This window comes from Ursus americanus, chromosome 3, assembly GCF_024610735.1.
Source record: "Ursus americanus isolate L20-20 chromosome 3, mUrsAme1.1.p, whole genome shotgun sequence".
NCBI lineage: Eukaryota > Metazoa > Chordata > Mammalia > Carnivora > Ursidae > Ursus > Ursus americanus.
The window spans coordinates 67980280-68002669 of record NC_142129.1 but is presented as its reverse complement, the minus strand read 5'-3'; the positions used below and the strand labels follow the sequence as shown (position 1 = coordinate 68002669).

General features: G+C 37.3%; 2 protein-coding genes across 3 annotated transcripts in view; both read left to right on the top strand.

Annotated features, from left to right (window-relative positions):
- The window catches only part of GNGT1 (G protein subunit gamma transducin 1), a 205731-nt gene extending 191569 nt beyond the window's left edge, over positions 1-14162 (top strand). For both annotated transcript variants that reach the window (XM_087861074.1, XM_045793244.2), the window contains 3 exons: positions 4545-4650; positions 8597-8806; positions 14047-14162. In XM_087861074.1, the coding sequence (XP_087717200.1) occupies positions 4545-4650; positions 8597-8725 (235 nt within the window). In that variant the 3' untranslated portion in view covers positions 8726-8806; positions 14047-14162. The remainder of the gene's footprint in view (positions 1-4544; positions 4651-8596; positions 8807-14046) is intronic.
- Positions 14163-14748: 586 nt separating this feature from the next.
- On the top strand, positions 14749-19159 carry GNG11 (G protein subunit gamma 11). Its single transcript, XM_045793243.2, has 2 exons — positions 14749-15262; positions 18735-19159. The coding sequence occupies exons 1-2, from the start codon at positions 15167-15169 to the stop codon at positions 18858-18860; spliced, it is 222 nt and encodes a 73-aa protein (XP_045649199.1). The 5' UTR covers positions 14749-15166; the 3' UTR covers positions 18861-19159.
- Positions 19160-22390: the final 3231 nt, after the last annotated feature.

Sequence of the window (22390 nt, the reverse complement as noted above, 5' to 3'; positions counted from 1 at the left end):
GTTCTTTGCATAAGCTGTTCCCTCTGCTTAGCCTTTTTCCTTGCATGAAATGCTCATCTCCTGACCTTCACTGTCTCCTTGACAGTCTTGATTCCACTGGCACTACCTCTAATCAGTCTATATGATGTTGCTTCACATCTAGGTCATTCCTTATAAACTATAGCATTTATCAGTTGAAATCACTGTTATTTGTTTTGTTTTATTTGTCTGATCCTCTCACTATTATGGAAGCTCTGTGACAGTAGGGAATTTACCTGTTGTAGTCACCATTGTTTCCCCATGCTAAGAGCAAGCCTTATGGAAAGTAGGATCTTATAAGTGTTGTGGGATAAACAAATTACTTACTATACCTCCCCTAGCACTTATCACAATATAATATATGGTACATTTTATCTTGTTTATTGTTTTTCTCCCTCATTAGAATGTATGTTCCTCATGGGCAACATTTTCTGTATTTTTTCTGCTCTACCCTCAGCATCTAGAATAGTGTCTGGCACATAATAGCACTTAGTAAATATTTGTTGAATGAATGAATAAAATGTTAGCTATTTTTATAGTCCTAAGTATAATGTCAGGATGAAAAAGAATAGTACAAGTTAAGAAAATTTATAGCCATATGATTGCAGATTTATTGTACATAATATAGTGGATTTGTTTCTGAAAAACAAAGTGTCATGGAATGTTTATAAATCAAAATATTTAAAGTGTGTTAGCAACATTTCTATTTCAAAGAATGTGCGATTGATCCTCTGTATAAAACCAGGGGACTTCTAAAAATAATTTTAATAATTTCCACTAATATAGCCCTTATAAGTTAAATATTTTGTCAAGTTGCCTTACTTCAAAATATGCTTATCTATAATGTATAAAAACAAACAGAAAACAGGTAGCTTTTGAACTTTATACTAGCCCACTTTAATTCTACAATAGATTAGCAAGAAAGCTAATGGAAGATATTACTGAGACACTTAAGCTACTCTACATAGTTCTATCTCCCTACATCCCTTACTCATATCCACAAAACTCCGGAAAACCCATAAACAACCTGACATATTTTCAAAAGGCCCTGGGGGGGGGCAGTATTGTCCCCCACAGAGAACCACTGCTCCATGAATGGGGTACAACTCTGAGGTACTTTCTCCCCCTCCTCTTCTCTTTGCTATATTGGACCGTACCTCCCCTGATAGTAGTGCAAGATGGAAGAAGAAGTAAAAGGGCAAATATCTTCTACTTAAAGGGGTATGTTTCCCCCCCGAGTTAGCTGTAATTGCTACTTAGCTTGTTGGTCTGAGTCTTGAGTCCTCCTCTTTTATATTCTGGTGGAAGTGGGGTGAGGATGCCTGGTAGTAGTGCCAGCAATATGATCTAGACCCTTTTAGAACTTCCTGCTGAGAGGTGGCCCAACTTGGAAGCTTTGAGCTGCCCAGGTATGGGGGAAAAATATGAGAGTGGCTTAGTGCCCTTTGTTTTCAATTCTGTGCTTTCTTTCTATGTAATTCTACAGTATGACAAAACGAATCTATTCTTTTACACTAATTTGAGAGGGGTAACAGAGAAAAGTATGCTGGAGCTGAAAACATCCCAGACCAAAAGCCAAACACCTGTGTTATAGCTCCAGCTCTGTTGCCACCCATTTTATGATTTGGGTCACTTCAATTCTCTGGACCACCTCTACTTCATCTGTAAAATGGGATTAAGAATGATTAGATGATGCCATATCTGAATTAATTTAAACCCTTCAGTGCAACTCCGAGCCCTTGGACTCCATGCAGGCAATAAACACTGCCCTGCTCTGTGTGTCTGGCTATCTTTGAGGGAGGTTAGAGTTTTGATCCTTACTCTTTGAATTTTCTCATACAAGTCCCATGGCATCAAGTTTGGCAAGCATTCGCTCATCTTCTAAGATTCACCTCCACCAAATGAAATGTGTTTTACTTAAAATATTATTAAATTTTAGAGTTCAGAAATCATTTGTTAATAAAGTTAGATACTTTGTACTTTTTTCTATGGCTAGGTGAATATTTATGATATAGGTTGCAAGTGACTTTACACTTTGTGATTCTCTTTTATATATTGAACAATAGGCAGGAGTAAGGACATAAAAGCTATGAAAGATATAGATGCTCTTATAAAGGTCCTTATAGCCCATCATGTCTTAGATTTGTTAGAATCAGCATCTAAGACAGGGATCCTTGTCCAAGTGATTTATCAAGGATGAACTCTTACGAGAAATCTCTGTAGGAAGGTAGAAAGCAAGATGAAGCAGAAGTTAAGCAAAGGTGTAGTTTTAGATATCTAGCTTATTCTGACCCCATGGGGAGCTCTGGAAGGTTCTCAATTACAGGAGGCACCTGGTCTGATCTATTGGAACTTCAGCCAGCCCCGTGCTACAGGTCACCCACAGGGGTCAGTTGAAAGCATAATCTCCCAGACATCACCAGTTGAAGTGTTTCCCATCAGCCAAGAACAAAACTATGCAGAAAGTTTGCCCTTGGCAGTCAACAAGTGCACCTGCTGGGGAAATGAGCACCTCACCCTGGAAAGGGGGATCTAGGAAAGGCAACAACAGCATCTGCTATGCATGATATTAAAGGAGCCAAATCATGTCCACATGATATCCCTTAAGAGCACTTATAAAGCCACCTATCAGCGAGTGCCATGTAAGACAGCATACTTTGAAAGTCTAGAGGTGCAGAATAAGTGGGTAACCCAGCTAACATGTGCTGAGCACTTGCTCTGTGGCACATATCATCATGCAATCTTGATTCCCCTCAAGAAATCTATAATGTCGGTAATCCTATTGCTCCGATTTCCTAGTAATCTGAGGCACAGAGAAGTTAAGTAACTTGATCAGGGCCACACCCCTAGCAAGAGCCTATGAGTGATCATTTCATTGGCAATAACATAGTAGGGATTCTCTAAAACAGAGAAAATGAAATTCTAAGACCTATTCCAAATCAAAACCTCTTAGATTGGGCTCATATTTTTAACAAGTTCCTAAAGTAATTTTTACACACACTGAAGTGTCAGAGCCATTGCCAAGTGGAACTAGTTTTCCAAGATGGATAAAAATTGTACAAAGGACAATGTCAACAGCTCAAAATGATCAGAGGTAGATACGCTTGTGAATGGTTACACATAGTGTGAAGGCAGTGAGAAGGAAGGGGGCAATGGACTTGAGCATGGGTTCTCGAATACCAAATAATAATTACACAGGAAGGAACAACCTTTTTGTTGTCATATTGTTTCTTAAAATAAGAACAGAAGAGCAAAAAAAAAAAAAAAAAAAAAAGGATGGGAAACATTGACTTTGAGTACTCATAGAAGTGTTCTTTTCTGTATCTGTGCTGGCATATTTAGGCATTTGCCCCTAAAAATATGCTAAAATGTCTATTTCCCAGAGAAGAGTCTATTATAAGACTGAGAAGGGAAATAGTATTTCCTCAAAGGTTTTGGAAATGATAACACTATATCAGCACAAGGAAATAAGTTAATTGCTGATAAATTATTAGCAGAGTATTTTTATGTAGATGTGCAATGTGAAGTTGTTCACTGAAATACCATGTGACCTAAATATGTCTACTTGCATAAAAATATGTCAGTATAAAAATTGGACCAGGGGGACAACAGAGAAAAAGAGAAGACCAAAGGAGAGATTATAAGTGTGATGCCACTTGGCTATAGTGAAATATTTACCAGATAATTGCATATGGGTACCACCAGCTACTGAACCATCTTCCCCCATTGCCCATTGATCTAATTAAGGAGAAGAGATTGCTGAGAGTGCAGAAGATGCTTCTTCTATGATGCCCATCAGTAGACCAGACTCACTATGTCACCTTTAACCTGCTATGTTTGGTCATCATTGTTTTCCAATGCATTGAGAGAGTTATACAGAACTTCCTGGTATTGTTTAGAAACACATTCTAAGTAATATGCTAGTTTATTTCTGATTAATGAGGTTGTTTGCTATATCTCCACTCTATTGGTTCATATTTCAACCTATAATTTATAGAGAACTTATAATAGTTTTTGTATCGTTCTCTGTTAATACCAGATTAAATACTCTAGCGATTTAGGGGATTAATAGGCAGTCCTCAGAATGACCTCAAACTAACTTAAATGGCATATATCATATGATGGAGGGCCTTGGTGTTGGAGATGAAGGTTGAAAGCCCAAACTTTTACACCACACCAAAAAAACAAAAAACAAATAACAGGGAAAAGGAGAGGCTTTGGATGTCTAAGACCATATACTGATTAAACTGACCTCTCCCCATATCCCCACAAACCTACTAGCAGGTGGTTAGAGTCAAATGCTTGGTTTAATCATATTAGTGAAGATTATAAAGAAGCTTTAAAATTGCAAAGCTGGTGTGTGGTGCTGGAATTGTGCAGAGAACATTCATAAGAAATCAGTTATCATAGAAAGCTAAAACAAAGAAACCGTTTACTTAGTAAGTTAAGAGCTGAGGGACGGGTTGGCTAATATTGACCTGAAACATGTCCAGCAATTTGGGTGTATGAACTGTCTATTTTTTCAGCAGGCAAAAGATGCCAGTGATCAATATTGAAGACTTGACAGAAAAGGACAAATTGAAGATGGAAGTTGACCAGCTCAAGAAAGAAGTGACCCTGGAAAGAATGCTGGTAAACTGTTGCACTCTTTTGAACTTTATTTTTAACTATAGATATGGTAGGACTACCAGGTCAGAAACTGTTGCAGGGGAGCAGAATTTGCCACCCCAAACAAAATATACCTCCTTGACATAAGTATTATTTTAGGCTAGTTATTTTTAAGAAACAGCAGAGAGTGGAGAATACCTGGAAACCGAGTAAAAGTTGTCCTTTTGTAAGAGACATTTACTGTTATAAGTTATTCCTTCTCTGTACCAGGAAGAGAAGGATGACTCTAAAACTCTTATTAGTAGAGAAGGCAAGGACTTAAATGCACTTGATTTAAGTGGGCTTTTGGTGACTGCCCTTCTTGTAAACCTTCCATAACTGGCCTTTCCCCCATTAACCCCCCAACATCTTTTGTCTTCAGCTGGAGATGGTATTTAAGGGGGTGTCTTGGCCATTTCAGGGAGTTACTTGGTTTTCTTGGGTCTCTCCCATGTATAAAGGAGGTATACATGCTATTAAATTTCTGTGTGTTTTTCTCCTGTTAATCAGCCTCTTTTATTAATAGAAGTGTTTCAACCAAGAACCTAAAAGAGTAGAGGGAAAATGATTTGTCCTCCCCCACACTATTCACTGGAGAGGCTCAATGTAGTTAAAAATGAATTGTTCAGGTAAAAATTCATCAGAGATTAAGGAAATTAATAATCATAATTATCTCTTGATTTAGACTCTAAATCAAAGATTTGGCAAACTATTTTCCATGGGCCAAATCCAGTCCTTAGCCTGTCTTTGTATGACCACTAAACTAAAAACATTTTTCCATTTTTATATAGTTGTTTTAAAAAAAAGAAAGAGAGAGAAAGAAAAAGGAAACAAAGAATATGAGACAGAGACCATATTTTAGCTAAGCAGTAAAATGAAGCAATATATATAGGCATTTTGTTTTTGCTTTTCTAAATTGATAAGCTTCTCTTTATTTAATGCAATACTTTGATGTTTAAATACTTTTAGCCAAGACCTCATTTCCTCCAGCACTGTCATGGCTAGTAATGAATGAGTACATTCTATTCCTTCTTTGCAAACAAAAATGAGTTCAAGCACAAGAATTCACTTGTTCCTCCTAAAAACATCTGACGGATCTTGGAAATGGTTACCAAGAATTCTCTGCCATTAAAAAGAGAAATGGCAAAGGAATAAAGTTTCCTCCAAACAGTGACTGAAGCTTGGAAAATGTAGATATGTATTTTAGATCTCTCCATTTTAGGAAAGTAAGTAGAACAAAACTCCTCCATGAGTGATAAGAGTATATTTTATTTTTTTTCCCAAAACTCATTTTATCAAGCCAAAGCAGAAAAGGGGTTTGTATTATCTTCATACTTTGCTCAGGACTCTTTTTCCCAATAAAAATTGGAATTTTGGCTTCTTTTACATTTATAATTGTCTCAAACTTCCCTGTTGCCCTTTCCATACAGGCAAAACATATTTTGCTGTAAAAATTAAATATATATACAGCACAAAAAGCTTGGAACAAATAACAAAAAGTTAAAATCTTTATCTTTATAATTTGGGAAAAATAAACTTTTGGGGAAAAAAAAGGAGTTATTTTTTCTTCTTGAAACATCCAAATGCTGTTTCATTATTTATTTATTCAGGATTGCTGTTTTGGAAGGCAATTTGGTCATATTTGTGTTTATTATTCATTTGTGGCAAGCTCACCGGGGAATTTTTATTTTGGGTAACCATCATACATCACCGTCTATCAGGTTTGGGGGTTCCTTTTCCCTGCTACTCAACATCTCCTTGCTTTTGGAAGTCAAACTAATTTAATACCGGACCGCCAAAACTACACATACACACACACACAACACACACACACTCTCTCTCTCACAAAAATTTTAGGTCCTGAACCTATAGTTTTGACATAGGATGGCATAGCGTCTTTCTAGCTAGGTCCAGTGTATAGACACTGGACCCTATCCCTGGTTCAGATTTGGGCTCCACAACTTTCTCCCTGTGAAACACTCACCTGAGATATCTTCTGTTAAATTGGAATAGTAACAGCATCTAATTCAGAGGGCAATTGGGAGGCGTAATTGGGTTAATATATCCAAAGCTCTGAGACCCATACCCAGGACGTAGCAAGTGCTTTCTAATATTTTTATTACTTTTTAAATTATTATTGATATCTGTGAACCAGGCTGGTTCATAATATGCTTCAACCCATTTTGCTATCAAGGCACTAGTATTGTCAGAAGACACAACTTTTTGCATCCAGTTTTTAAAGCTGACAGATTTGCAATGACTGTATGTCAGTGCAATAGGCAAAGACGAAAGATAATCTTTGTAGTAATAGCCAAAAATAGCCGCCATTTGATTGAGCATTTGTTGTATGCTAGGCACTTAATGCAACCAGTGTTGCTCTTCCTTTTTCATAGATAAAGTAACTAAACCTTAGATGAACTCTCTCAACTAATGATATACAGCAGGTAAGTGGGCAGAGCCAAGATTCAAAATTGGGGTGGCCTGAATCCAGTGTCCATGCTTTCCACCATGCCATGTAATCCTATATTAAACTATATATACCTAATAAGCCTCACTGAAGTAATTTTTGAACACACACACTCACATAGGATTTTAGGTAATTTATTGCTCCTTATAGCCTCAGATCCCCAATAGACATTGTCAAAACCAACCCTTCACTAACTCTAGAATTAGGACAGCAATAAACCTCTATTCCTGACACCTGGTTGGGTCAAAATAGCTGGTGTTTGGAGGAGTGGGAAAAAAAATGAACCTAAATCTTAATTTTGAATTTTGAGAAGGAAAAAATGTGAATTGTATATAAACTACGAGTATCATCATATGAAGGAGCCACCTGACCAATGCCTTGCCCCAGTTAGAAATGATGTTTCCTAATGTGTAAATAATGAATTTGCAGAGTTATAAAGTAATCTTAAGTCTTGTATTAAATGTTGCTGGAAATTTGCATACAAAAATTATATAAATATTTTATTTAAAAAACACAGCAGATTAGTTAGATAGCCTATGGAATGGCCACCTATTGGATTGCCAGAAATGAAGTAGTTTCATGTTAGTGTCGTGACTAGTAATTAAGTGAAAAGGAAACAAGTTGAACGTTAAAAGAAATGAATAATTTGAGCTTGTGTGTATATGCATGTGTATACACACACGCACATATTTGTATTTATATATGTAATAGAACATTGACTCTTTCTAAAAGGTGTGTCAAGTTGTACATGGACCATTTAAGCTCTGGCTGAGTCCATTAAAATGCTAATGCGTGATTTTTCATGAAATCATTACTATAATGGTGCAGATGAGTGAAGAGCAAGCTCATAAACAAAAATAATGATTTAGTTCAATAAATACATGTTTACTGAGCACCAGCCAAATGCAGTCTCTGTTCTAGATGCCTGGGATACATGTGAACAAGTCAGCCAAAGGTCCTTGACCCTCTGGAGCTCACCCTCTAGTGCACTGTCATGATTAATCATTGTAAATGAGTTTAAAATAAAATTATATGTGTATACTTCTGAGAATTCAGGAGTGGTGATAAGCCTGGAATTTAAAAAGTATTCATTCCCTTCCACCTTTACAGGTCACATTTCTGGAATGAGGAAAAAGATGTAATCGATGTTTACTCTGGTGACACTGTTGACCTCTCTGGCCAGCTGTTTTCTGATCCCTGTTCTGATCTCCTTTAGAGAAGCTGGAGGCAGTGCCTCCTAAGAACACTTAGCTGGAGTGTGGCCAGATGGATCTCCTTTGCCTGAAGATATCCAGGAGGACAGGAAAAAGAGCAGTTATTTCTTCTTCTCTCCTAGAAAAGACATATGCACTGGTAGAAAGCAGAACCACATTAAAAAGAACACAGAAATTAGAATACATTCTTGGATTCTGCAGTATTCTGTATTAAAACCAAATGTGTCATTTCTTTCTCCTTTCCTTTAAGGTCTCCAAATGTTGTGAAGAAGTAAGGGATTATGTTGAAGAAAGATCTGGGGAAGATCCACTGGTAAAGGGTATCCCAGAGGACAAAAATCCCTTCAAGGAGCTCAAAGGAGGCTGTGTGATTTCATAAGAAAAAAGAAATTCGTCGGAATAGCTTGAGCTTTAATGACAGTACTAATTTTTGGTCATCTATAATAATACTATTAAGCATGTACGTAACCTTTTAATTTATGAACATAAACTTTTAATAAAAATTGGGATGTGATAATGCATAAATCTATGGTTTCTTAAAGTATTTAGCACAGGGTTTAGCACATAATTGACAGTAAATATTGATTGACCCCTTTCTTTAACAATAACTACTATGGGGTGGCTGGGTGGCTCAGTCAGTTAAGTGACTGACTCTTGATTTTGGTTCAGGTCATGATCTCAGGGTGGTGAGACTGAGCCCTGAGTTGGGCTCCATTCTGGGCATGAAACCTGCTTAGGATTCTCTCTCTCTCCTTCTCCCCCTTCCCATTCACACTCTCTCACTCTCTCAAAACAAACAACAAAAAACAATACTGTGTTTTATGAATGAGTCTATATTATCCTGGTTGCCAACATATATTTAATGTTTTATGTTTCTTAACTTCTCTTTCAACACTACTAATATTCCAGCAGGAAGTTTCACGGTTAGCCTTATATTTGTTGCAACCTTTCTCTTGCTTTATAGAGTTAGGAGCTCTATTATTTTGATGCATGGAAGACCTATCTTGACAAAATGTGTGCTCTGAAGATTTTCATTGTGGATGTTTTGTTTCCTTTGCTGTCTCAACCTGAAGTCAGCAGTGATGGTTTTAACATAACCTTTTCCTACAATCTTAACATTTTTACTTGTTACCAGTGATGTAACTTTTTACCGGAATACCAGCTGGATTAAGAGGTGGTCTGTGGTCATGGAGCACTGTGGATTTAACCAGCACCAGAGTAAAGGTTATAAGAAGCCAGAGAGTTTTGGCTCTGGCACTTTACTGCCTAACTGACTTTAGATAAATTACTTATTCTTTCTCAATCTCAGTTTCTTCTACTGTAGAATAGGAAAAATAATGGTCCTGTCCCCTTTTTCATGGGGAGCTATATATTACACTAGGGTGATTATGGCACTTAGAATACTGCCTGGCACATAGTAAGACCCAATAACTATTAACTAGTATTGTTACTGAAAAACTGCACAAATATCCAGAATCCTTTGAGATCCATGCTATTCCATCCCATCCCTAAGAAGACTCTCACTAGTATAGTCCTTTTTCCTATAGCTGTGTAAGAACAAGATGATAGAAAAATAGCTATCTTCTGCATCATCTTGCTAATCAGTTTCCTCCTGGCATCTTACTGAGTTGACATAAGCCAAATTTCAGTACCTTTGTGCTAATGTCTAAGAGATAATTTGCCTCTACTTCTGTAACAAATGATGAGTGCTGATTATCACAATGCGGAAATGACTTTTGTTGTTAGTGTTTCCTTATTGCTATCTCACATTTACAGTGCTATTTCTGGATACGTCAGTGATCAGAATACAAGGAAATGCTCATTGATTTTCATCCTTTTTAAAAACAAGAAGTATCTATTATTTGGTCTGGAAGGGAATCTCACGGTGGTCCCAAGTTTGGCGCCTAGCACAGTCCTTTTCCACTCTGGCCGTAGTAGATGCTCAACAAAGATCTGCTGACCCTTGCCCAACCCCTACGTTTTGAAATGGAGGAAGTCTAGGCTCAGAGAAGTGAGTTGGCAAGTTTCTCAGATCCAGACTGTGGATCTCAGGCTGAATGGTTAACACCACACTCTACCACATATCAAATAGGCTCTGGGTATTAAGAGATTCCAGGATAAACTATTGGAGTTTATCTTTTTCCTCAGGAGACGCTCTTTTCCCTGTTTAAAATTACAAAACTCCTCCCCAAACTCCCCCCACACACCTTCCTATCTCCCTGTTCCACTCTTGTTTTCCACAGCACCCATCACCATCTAGCATACTATACATTTTACTTGAGCTGTCTCAAAGGTATTTCTATGTGCAACTTAGTGTTTATTAAGTGTGCCATTTATCTTTTTTCCCCTGATTAAAAAAATATAGAGTCTTGGCTATGGCATTTAGTAACATGTATGGTCATAACCAAAATCTCTAGCTTTTATCTAACATTGGAAATAGTTTTGGGAGGCAGATGATTCTAAGTTAAAACCCTGGCTTGTCCACTTTCTACTTCAGCTCTTTGAACATCAGTTTTTTTTTTTTTTTTCACAGATAAAATGGGAGGATAGAATGGATTCTAATATGAAAATTTAAAATCACTTAGAACAGATATAGATAAAAACCTGATAAATATCCTCTATTATAATAAACCCTGAAGACTTCCTATAGTCAACAAACTTAAGTATTAAATAATCCCTGACATGTCACTCCACTTCCCCACTTTCTGCAGTTTAGTCAGACTGATCTCTCCACCTGAGATGTCCCTCCACTCTAACTCATTTCAGCCTTTTGAAATCCTACTCCTAGAGTATTCTGTAAATCTTCTAACTCATTTAACATTGCTTTGCTTTCTTTTATTATAGTCTGTGTGGTTGTCTTACTCTCAATTCTGTATTGTATATTTCCCAAGCCAGAAGCTCTGTTCGTCTTTGAAACTGCCATACGAACTCATAAATTGTCTCTACAATTTAATTGGCTTAATAAGTGTTCAACTAAAAGCAGGAAAGGACAGTACTTTTTATTTTGGAGAATTCAGAATTTTTATTAGCTCAACTAAGGAATAAATGAACAGTAGGGTAACATTCCTGTTGCTTAAAAATACAGACTGTCTGCAGGAGTTGGAATAAGATAAAAATCATAGAAAGGAAGTAGAGAGAAAGATGGTCTAGAAAGAAGGATGTGAGATCATGACTAACCCACAGGCTACACAGCTACAACAGTGAGTGATTTTTCCCCCCCAGTTATTTCAGGGCCATGGATTACCAGGTTAAAGGAATGAGGTAAGACTAGAGGGAAACAAAAAATATTCTAGGCATAGCCTTAACATTTGGCTCACCCACAAACTTCCTGGTACCAGTAATGAGAATGGATTAAGTATATACACTTACTGTAATATATCATTTGAGATACTTGCACCTTGAGGGTATTTTGTACACATAGGTGAGTATAAGTTTTAGCAAGGAAAAACAAAAACTTACACTATTATTTTAATTTGAATTGATTTGATTTTAGCCAGATTTCAAAACAAGGCTAATATCAAACTTCCTAAATTCCTAAAAGAATGTATTAACATGAGGAAAAGAGGAAACTGAGTAATGAGAATGACCAATTACAATGGAAATTAAAGTCTTGTAAAAGTAAAATTGATCAAATAAATCATCTTGATATGAATTGTAAATAGTTGTTAAGATGATCAGAGCATCAGACATAGGTCATCCTGTAACTTCACATTATTTCCACCTAGAAAAGGAAGCTTATGCACATAGTTACATGAAATGGGTGAGTTTATGAAATGTTCCATGTGATTGTTATAATAAATTGAACTAAAAGTGAACTGAGTGCATCAAACATGTGTTAAATATGTTCCTTAAACACCATCATTTTAATGGCCTAAACAGTCACCATTAACTTTATAAATTCTAGAAGAGCAGAATTTGGGAAATAACCTAATGTATTTCCACCAACAAAACAAAGGCAGAGAGTATCTATGTCTTGCAAAAAATCACAAAATAAAGTAAGACCAGAACTCTGGTCTTTTTGAGTTCAACCTAGCATTAAATCAACTCCAATATAACTCCCCTTGATATTTTCTTACACAGTTTCCTTTATATGGATTTTTTAACAACACACTTAATACATCGGAAAAATAGCCAAAGAATTATTTTTTTCCTTTTTTTGCATGTCAAGGTAAAAATGTCATTGTCTTTGCTCTTTCATACTTTAAAAGTAGAAGTAACCACATGGCTAATTTTCTTAAGCAGATTTCTTTAAAACATTTGTCAAAAGACAGTGGGGTAATAAACGTTATGTTCTGATTATACCTGTTATTTTCATTGCAGAATGGTTTGTACACGTACTATTTTGTAAAACAACTTTTATTAAAGGTAATATGTAAAATATAAGTAAAAAGCTAACATGACGTTTGGATGTAACTCGTGGATTTTAAACTTTGTTTATCCAAAAAGTTTTGTTGATAGAACATTTCTGTGAGAATATACAAGAAATTGTTTACCATGGTTGCTCTCTGAGAGGTAAATTCCATGCTTACGGATGGGGGCTACATGCTCTTCTAAAAAGAAAAGTGTTCCCATCATTTGACCATTTAAAACCAAACAGCAAAAGACATTTTTCAGAATGCTGTGTGATCCTGGGATTTCAGCATTTCCCAATTCACTTTAATCAGTTTACTTAATATGATATTAGCACCATGCATTATTTTATAAGAGTAAAAACTAAAAAAAAAGACTAATATGTATTTCATCTCCAATTTAAGTCTCATAGTACTGGGGAAGAAGTTAAATAACCTGTATGGATTTGTAACTATTTATCACTGCATGCAACTAGATGATTTCCTACAGAAGACATTTCCAAGCCAAAATAATTCTATTTTTATGATTTAGAACAGACATACATTAAGTTACTTAACCAGCTTATTTAATTTGGGCGCTGAGCTTATTTAATTTGGGCCATGTTAACTACTTTCACTAACTTATTTAAGTTATTTTTAACCAACCTTTTAAATTTGAGCAATGGGGAATCAAAAAATATGAATTGCTTTTGGAGACAGATAATGAGTTTTTTGTCGCGGCTCACCGCATACTAACGGGAAAACTCTGGCAGCTGATTTAACTTCTTTGAGCCTGGGAGATCCTGGAATGTGTGGTATTTCAAATACAAAAAAGTTCCTAAACCGTTTTCTTTGTGAAAGTGATTTATCAGATGTGGATACATAAATGCAATTAGAAACAAAACATACCTTAGCTAATTCACCGTTCCCCTTCCCCATGACCTATTTTATAAATTAGAAAACCAAAAACCAGAAAAAAATAAGAGACTTTTCCAGTGCTAGCCAGTGGCAGAGCTGGGACTAGACCCAGAGTACTCACCAAGTAGCTCACGGTTCTTCTCCTTCCAATATATTCATTGAGGATAAGCAGGTGCAACCTAGAGAGAAATTAGGAACAAAAACCTTTGCTTATAAAATAGGGAGTGGCCTGCAGTGTCTAAAGCCAGGTATTCTGAAATTCTCAGTTCAGGCCACCACCCTTAACTTGAATTTGACTCTGTAGGCAGGAGGTCATCTCCAAAGAGAGAAATATCCGACTGCTTGGGAAGGTTTCTTACGTTCAGGCTTTATTTTTCTTCTAATCTATTGAGCATCATTAACAAACAAAACATAAGGTTTTAGTTTATAGTCAAAGGGAAACTTTATATTGCAGGTAAACGTGTCACAACCCACACCTTTCCTGGCTTTACCAAAACGGCAACAAGATGAATACTGCTTCCCAGATGGTGGAGAAACCGAGGCTGAGTGAATCCACTGCCTACATCCAGGAAGTTGCAGATGCCAGGAATTCATAACCCTTGGTGTCAACAGTCACCCAAACCTTGGCTGATGGGGAATAGAGAAACACTTTCTGGTAAGAACTTTAAAGATTCCTGCTTCTGTCTTCCCTAGTATCATTCGTGTATCCTCCAAATCATTAGAAAACATTCCTCTGAAGAAAGAATAAGAACTCTGCTGTGGAGGATGCAGAAAATTTATTCATGTCAGAAAATGGCCCTGCAAATTGAAACAATATTCACATCCCCATGCCCCCTTGACCCCCAAATGTGTCAATATGTTTCAGGCATTTAACAGACTGGATGGATATACATCACCAGACCTAGTGGGTGTCTCTGAGATTACAGCTCAGTTTCATTTTCCTCTTGGGCCTTTTTTTTTTTAAGCGTTCACATTTCCCACAATACATATGTAACTGGGGAAAAGTAACATGCTGTATATTTTTGAAACTTGGAGAGGTGAAGGGCCGTTATTTCCTGCCGGGTAGTGTCCTCCTTTTCTTGCTCACAAACAAAACCCGGATGTGACTTGGGAACGGAAAAAAAAAAAAAAGGAACAAAAAGTAAAACTTTGGTTGTTTCTCCAGGAAAGTGGGCTAGCGCAACCCCAGCTGTCGGGCCCGCAGCCCTGGCTGGTCCCCCGAGGGCGTGGCAGGCTCGGGAGCCGGCAGGGGGCCAGCATCCCACCCGGAGCTCCGGCAGCGCCCAGCTTCTCAGGCTCCCTCTCCACTCAACCCTCCCGGGCTCGCTGGGGCAGGCCTCCCGCGGTCGTGGGGGCCCAAGAAAGATCCTAGGACGCAGGGCAGGCGTGACGGGACGCCCCGGAGGCAGCTGAGCTCTTGGGGCTCTGGGTAGCACGCGGGAGGCGGTGTCGTCCGCGCTGGCCGGCGGGCGGGGTGCGCGGGCACTGCTGTTATTTCGGGACGCGCCCTGGTGTGCTGCGCTTCCAGCCTCTCCACTTCCAGAGCTGTCCCCGGGCCCGGTTCGGGGGCGAAAATGCCGGCTCTTCACATCGAAGATTTGCCAGAAAAGGAAAAGCTGAAGATGGAAGTTGAGCAACTTCGCAAAGAAGTGAAGTTGCAGAGGCAACAGGTAAATTGTCCCAGAATATTTCCTTCTCTGAAATGAACCAAGGTCCGTTTTTCCTGGTTCATTACAGTAAAACAGTACCGCTTTTCTGGTTTTTGGTCCCCCCCCCCCCAGCTTCTCTTGAAGTAGGGCCTTGGTGGTACCTAGGAACTGCCAGTGGATGTGGGGAAATCAAAGGGGTAAACGAGAGCAAGGATCCTCTGAGTAATTTAAAGCCAAATGTCAGAACATCTGAACCTAGGATTGGGGAAATGGACAAAAAATTCTGCCTGCTGTTACTTAGTTTTAAAAACTCAAATTGTAGGGAAAAGGCAGATGTCTACTTCGTTCCTTCATCTTTTTCATTATGGGAAAGAATGCTATTTTAGTGTGTTTTATCACTATGTAATTCATCACAATTTAGGTAATTTGAATTACATAATTTTGAATTTCACCAGGCGTCTCCAGCGGTATGCAATGAACAGCTTACCGGGGCTTAGGAACAAAACATTGCAATTTCTATTTTTATTTATTTGTAACTCTCATCCCTTTATACTTCCACTTTGTTTTATAAGTATGCACAGTGAAATAATACAGTAGTGTCTGCATTTATTTATAAATAATTATACATATACTGAGGTGCAGATGAAAATTCTTTTTAGTGATCATGATTAAAAATTTTAAGAGACCACTGAAATGGATTACAAATTCAGTGAGAATGTATCTTCAGTGTTCAGAAGTCTCGAATGAAACATGTTGGAGATTTTGTACTTTTGACTTCTTACTGGTAACTTGAGTAGGCCCTTTTCTTCCTTTTTTCCTCAATCAGGCAACCTATAGTCTGGGAATAGTTTTTTGGATAGATATTTTTAAAAGGAAATTATCTACTCCTTTCTCCACAGCAAGAAAAATGTAAACTGATTTCATTTCCCTATGGTTTAATACTAGAAAAAAAAATTTTTTTAAAAAGGACAACAATAGAAATTAAGCAGGTATAGTAAGTAAGCTCCCTTAATTTCCTGCTCTAGATATGGCAAATGTATTCATGACAGAGTCCTGTACTCAGAATGAACATTTTGAGTGATATTTGGAAGACGCAGGTGTTTTTGAGTTTTACTCTTCACACATTTCTTTTCTGAAATTTGATCTTTCAATTCCAAATCCCTATTCTTCCTAGATTTTGGAGTGTAAAGTTGTTTCTATCCATGTTAGAAGTTTTCATGGCTTCAAAAATACTGCTCTGTTTAAAGGAATAAATAAAGTTACGGGACCCGAAGAATAGGGTAGTTTCTTGAAACCTTAAGGGACCCATTCGTGGATGGCAAAGTGCAGTCTGTGTTGGCCACTTAGATTTTTTCATGCAATGCATCTGAGAGGTTACATATTAAACAGAGTTGCATATACTGAAGTGTAGCATTGTACAAAGTTGGAATATCCTAATACCAGAGTGTGCAGAACTTAGAGGAGAAAAGAGAGACAAGTGTCTTCTAGGTATTTTAAGCTTCAAATTAGAAATTGGGCAGGGACCTGGATACAGCTGACTGTGTAGAAATTGAAGGTATCATTCATGAACCATTCCTCCCTGCCAGCTCCCCACCTCCACTCCTTAGGACACACCCTGCTCGATCAGTTTTCCAACTCCAAGTGTATGCAAAAGGGAGAGAAAACTTCAGAGATAGCCTTAGGGGATACAAGGAGAGGCATCTAAATCCTAATAATAATATTCAAACATATATTATCACACATTTCAATTTATAGAGTATTAGTGCTCTCCAACCATTATGTCTCTTAGAGATCATTCATTGTTCTCACTTTTAAGGATAAAAAACTTGAATCCACAGGAGGCTAAGTAACCTCCTTATTTAAGACCTCAGAGATAATGATAGGGCATGTACTAAAACACATGTGTTCTGATGCCCAGTTCACTATTCTGTCAATAAATTGTTCATGTCTGAGCGGTGTGCTCTGCTCAGGCCAAGGACACAGAATTCACAGGAGGAATCCTGGCTCCAGCTAATTGTTGTTCAAACATATCTTCTTGATCATGGAAGGAAATGCTCAGAGGAGTAATTATTCACTTTTGGAGATTACAGATTTCTTTGGAAACCTAATGAAGAAGCCTCTATAAGAACAGATACAATCTGGGGGAACTCTACTCTTATCCACACATATCTCTGAGGAGACAGACCCAAGGTTGTGGTTACTTGCATCTGTACTTCTGACAAGTCACATCAAAGCATGGCTATAAATGTCAGGAACATTTAAGAGCAATTGTTACCCAAGAGAATGCTACTTGAAAATATTTTTATTTTACCACATTTTAAGTCATATGACTACACCCACTAGTTTTAAATTTTAGAACAGTGGTCTTCACATTGTGTGCAAAAAGTGTTTGGGGTATGGGAGTAAAATATTAAAAGTTCTATTTTAGGTTGATTTAAATCTCATCTTTTGACAGTTTCCAGTTTATGTTTTATAATTATGCATTAAGCATAACACAGTAGCCTCTGTACTTATTTATAAGTGAATAATTACATATTATTACATAATTATGTACATTTGGGGATACATATGCAAACATTTTTAGTGATCACCATTAAAACAATTTGAAGATTACTAACTTAGATTACAAATTCAATGGGAACAGTTTCCTAGGGGTAAGAGGTCTCTATTAGAATTTGCTGGAGCTTCTGTAATTTTTACTTCTAATTTCTTCTTAGCAATGCAGGCCTTCACTAAGATACTAATCCTTTTTTTCCTTTTTTATTCCTTTTTCTTTTTTAAATTCACTCTTACAATCTGTCTCTGAAGGATAGAGTTTTTGAAAAAAACTATTCAATCCTTTCTCCATTGCATAAAAAGTTTCAACTAATTACATAAAGACAAGAATCTCGGATACATCTAATAAACCTCAGATAAATCTTTTGTTATGATCATTGCCCTCGAGCAATGGGAAGGAATCCTGAATAGAGACACAAATGGTATGATTGGGCAACCTCAACCTCTCCAGCATCAGACTTTCTCCAATGTTTCTATCATTTTGTAAAATTGCAGGACATGGCACACACCCATAATAAGTGAGAATTTTGCAGGACACAGCCCAAAACATTTGGGGATTATCTATTACTGCACCTGTTCATTAGCATGAGAAATTAAAAGTATGGTATGTTTTAGTTTGTAAAATATTATGGATACATCATAATTGTATTTTAGCAGAGGAAGGAAATCATATGAGGCACAGTGGATAGGAATTGCTGGGGATGATCTATTTAATACAGTGACTGTCAAGCTTTTTGACCCTCACCATAGTGAGATATATTTTATGTAGATTGTGTCATTCATATGTAGTATGTATATTATACATGCTTTGTGCTAATATTTTTATACTATTTCATTTTTTAAATGCTAGCTGTACTCAATTATATTAATTTCACGAAAGGGTGGTAATGAAGTGTAGGCATTCCTGACCTAATTCATTCTTTTTTTTTTTCTTAAGGTGTCTAAATGTTCTGAAGAAATAAAGAACTACATTGAAGAACGTTCTGGAGAGGATCCTCTGGTGAAGGGAATTCCAGAAGACAAGAATCCTTTTAAAGAGAAAGGCAGCTGTATTATTTCATAAATAACTCTGGAGAGAAATTTCATCCTCAGTAGAAGAACTAGTTTGTTTTGGTTTTCTGAAATAAAACCAAAATTCCTTTCAAAGAAGGAAAACGAAATTTAAAGACTTTCTTAAACACTTATATTGATATGGTTAAGTATAAAAGCTGTGTGCTTCTCATCTTTGCTCGCTACACCCCCTTGTTAAGAGGGCAGAGAGTATCAAATGTACAATTATGGAAATAAGGACGTTACTTGTGCATGACTCACCTCTTTCAGTATATTGCTTGATGCCTTAAATAAAGTTTTATCTCTGGAAAATGAGTGTTGGCAACTTTAAAAGGAATCTTTTTTTTTTTTTTTGCATTAACTTTTATAATTTTCCTCATAACCTTTCCCATGTTTGGGACGTGTATCAAAGGATTCAGGGTTTTGATCAGTTCTCCAATCCAGCTCTCTACTTCAAATCCTAGTTGGTTTACAATGCTGAGTTCTGACTTCTGGAATGTTTCTGATCTAATTTTAACTATTAGGGAACTGAGTGAGTAGAATTCCTAACATTGACAGGAGCCGGAGTATCTGAGTTAGGAACCACATTAGCCCTTGAGCACCACATTACCGCTCACCATACAGATCTTGGTCAAAGTGTTGCTGCAACAGTGATCTTGGAGAAGGACCATGTTTGGGGCCCGGGGGAAGCCCCCAGGAGGTTAGCCCCAGTATGTCCACCTTTGGGGATCTGCACCTCCCACAGGATCTGCAGGTCTTGGGCATGGTGACCCTCTGGCTCTGTGGCATTGGCAGACACTTGGCTCTGATCTACTCCTACCAGCCTTTTCCAGCAAGCTCAGGCCAACCATACTGCCTTACCTTCTCCTCCAAAGGGACCAGTTAATCTTTTGCCCATTTCTAAAATTAGCTTGTTTTATTCTCCCCCTCATTGATTTGTAGGCATTCTTCATATATTTTGGTTATTATCAGTGATAGGTGTTGCAAATACCTTATCCAGTCCATGGCTTAATGTTTCATGGCAGGATGGTAGCTGCCACAGCTTTAGCCCCTGGGTGCAACGTGCAAGGTACACGGCCACTCAAATTCTTTATGAAGGCACCTATTGCAGCGACCTCAAAGAAAATGGCCTTTCTTCTCCTCTTGAAGCATTTCTCCCCCTTTCCCTCTGTCTTTTGAATGACAGTTCAATGTTTGAGCCAAAAGAAAGACAAGCAAAACCTTTCCAGATCAAATGGGCTTATTCACTAATGTGCCCTGCAATTTTAAATGTGACACCAGAAGCCCAGGTTTGTCCTTGACTAGGTTTTTTCTCCTGTTTAGACCCAAAAGTGTAACTTATCAAGCCAGAGAGGTGCCCGTGACTTCTAGCAGCTTCCTAAAGCGTATCAGCCTCCTCACTCTGAAATTACTTTCCTTTCCCACTCTGAGAAGGAACAGGATGCCCCAAGCTTTTGAAAGAGCAGGTTACAGCAAACCAAGAGGGGGACTATTTCCTTCAGTTTCCTGCCATTTTCCAAGTGTTGACGTCAATTGGGATTACTGAGAGCCCAGGGATAATTTTAGCCCAAAGCATGCTCTACTCCAAGGTGAAATTTAAGAAAAGTGAAGGCATAATTTTTCCAACTGCCATAGAACAATTTGTATTGGGATGTGTTGCTACTATTAGTCATTTCATATTTAAGGTGGCCTGGGATTTTAATACTTTGGAGCTTGTGACTTTGACTTTAACGGACTATTTCATGTCTCTCAAGTCATGGAGTTTTCTTGTATTGCATGAGGAAGCAAGCATCTATTCTCATTCTTGATAAGGCAGATCAGATCACCTGCTTTCTTCATGGGGGGCCAAGTCAACACATTTATCCTGGAGCTGCTTTGGAGTTATGGCTTAGAAGGCTGTGCCCTGAGTTTCTGTTGGCCACATTCAGCTATCCGTTCCTGTACACCTCCAAGTCCTAGCCTTTGCTTTTCATGTACTTTCAGCCAGATCACAACTTAGCCCGTTTCTGTCTGCTTTTTCCTTAATAAATTCCCAATCTTATAGATGTTTCTACTAAATCTAATTCTGTTCTTTTTTTCTTACTGTTTCATCATAGTAATTTGGCAAATATGCAGAAGTGTAATAAAATCCTCTTGATTTTCAAGTGTTCAACTGCTAAAACCTTATTAGTTTACATTAGGAAGAAAATGAAAAATACAGTAACTATGTGTTTGGGTGTATTATAAAAGTAACCTTTAGTAAGTGGGGATTTGTTAAGTAGAATTTAAATAGTGCATTCAATTTCTTCCAAGTAAATAGTTGTGTTAATCATTTGGTATCTGATTAAATAGTTGCTATGTTTTGTGTATTGAGACTCAGGTTCTATGAACTCATTAAATTAGCAAAATTGGCTTTCCTAATTGTAGGCAGAATCTACATTACAAGCTCCCTTGTACTTGGTATTTTAAGAGTTTATTTTACAGGTTGGATGCAAACTGGTATCTCATTATTTTCTAAATTTGTGTTTCCTTGATTTCCCATATATTTATAGCCAGATTTCATGTGTCTTTTGACCACCTTCACCCATTTCAATCCTCGCAACCCCCACCTCTGACAACTACCCTTTGTATCTATAAGCTTGGTTTGTTTGGGTGTTGTTGTTGTTGTTGTTTTTAGATTCCATAAAAAGGTAAGATTATATACAGTGTTTGTCTTTCTCTATCTGACTTAGTTCACTTAGTATAATGCCCTCAACATCTACCCATGTTGTTGCAAATGACCAAGATTTCCTTCTTTTGTTAAGGCTGAATGATTTTCCATTTTGTATATATATTCCATCTAATTACAATGTATTCTTTATCCATTCATCCATCAGTGGGCACGTAGGTTGTTTCCATATCTTGGCTATTGTAAGTAATTGTTGGATATATGGTAGTTCTATTTTTAGTTTTTTTGAGGAAACTCCATACCTTTTTCCACAGTCGCTGCCCCAGTTTGCATTCCTACCCTTTTCTTCACATCCTCACCAACACTGGTTATTTCCTGTCTTTTTCATAAAAGCCACTTTAACAGGTAGGAAATGATATCTCATTATAGTTTTGATTTGTATTTCCTTGATGAGTAGTGATGTTGAGCACCTTTTCGTGTACTTATTTTTATCTGCTTTTATTTGTTTAGAGGAACATTGGAAGGGTATAGAGGACACCAATAATAATTGCTACCTATTAGGGTCAATGCTGGGTACAACCAGGTAGGAAAGGGTGAGATTGAGACTTCTCAAAGAATATTCTTTTTATAAAGTTTTGATTTTGGTACCTGTAAATGTATTATCTAGTTTAGAAAGTAAAATTAATTTAAAAATAAAAAATAGAACAAGTTTTATATTACTGTTTAGGCTTTCGAGAGCAAGTGTATTATGGTATCAATGCCCTATGAATCAGAAATAAGTCTGTATCGTCAACATGATCTGATTAATAGTATATTTGGATCTCTTCAGCTTATCCCACCAAGTAAGACAGAAATATTAAGTCAGTAATAGTTACAGTCCACTGTTATCCCCTCTA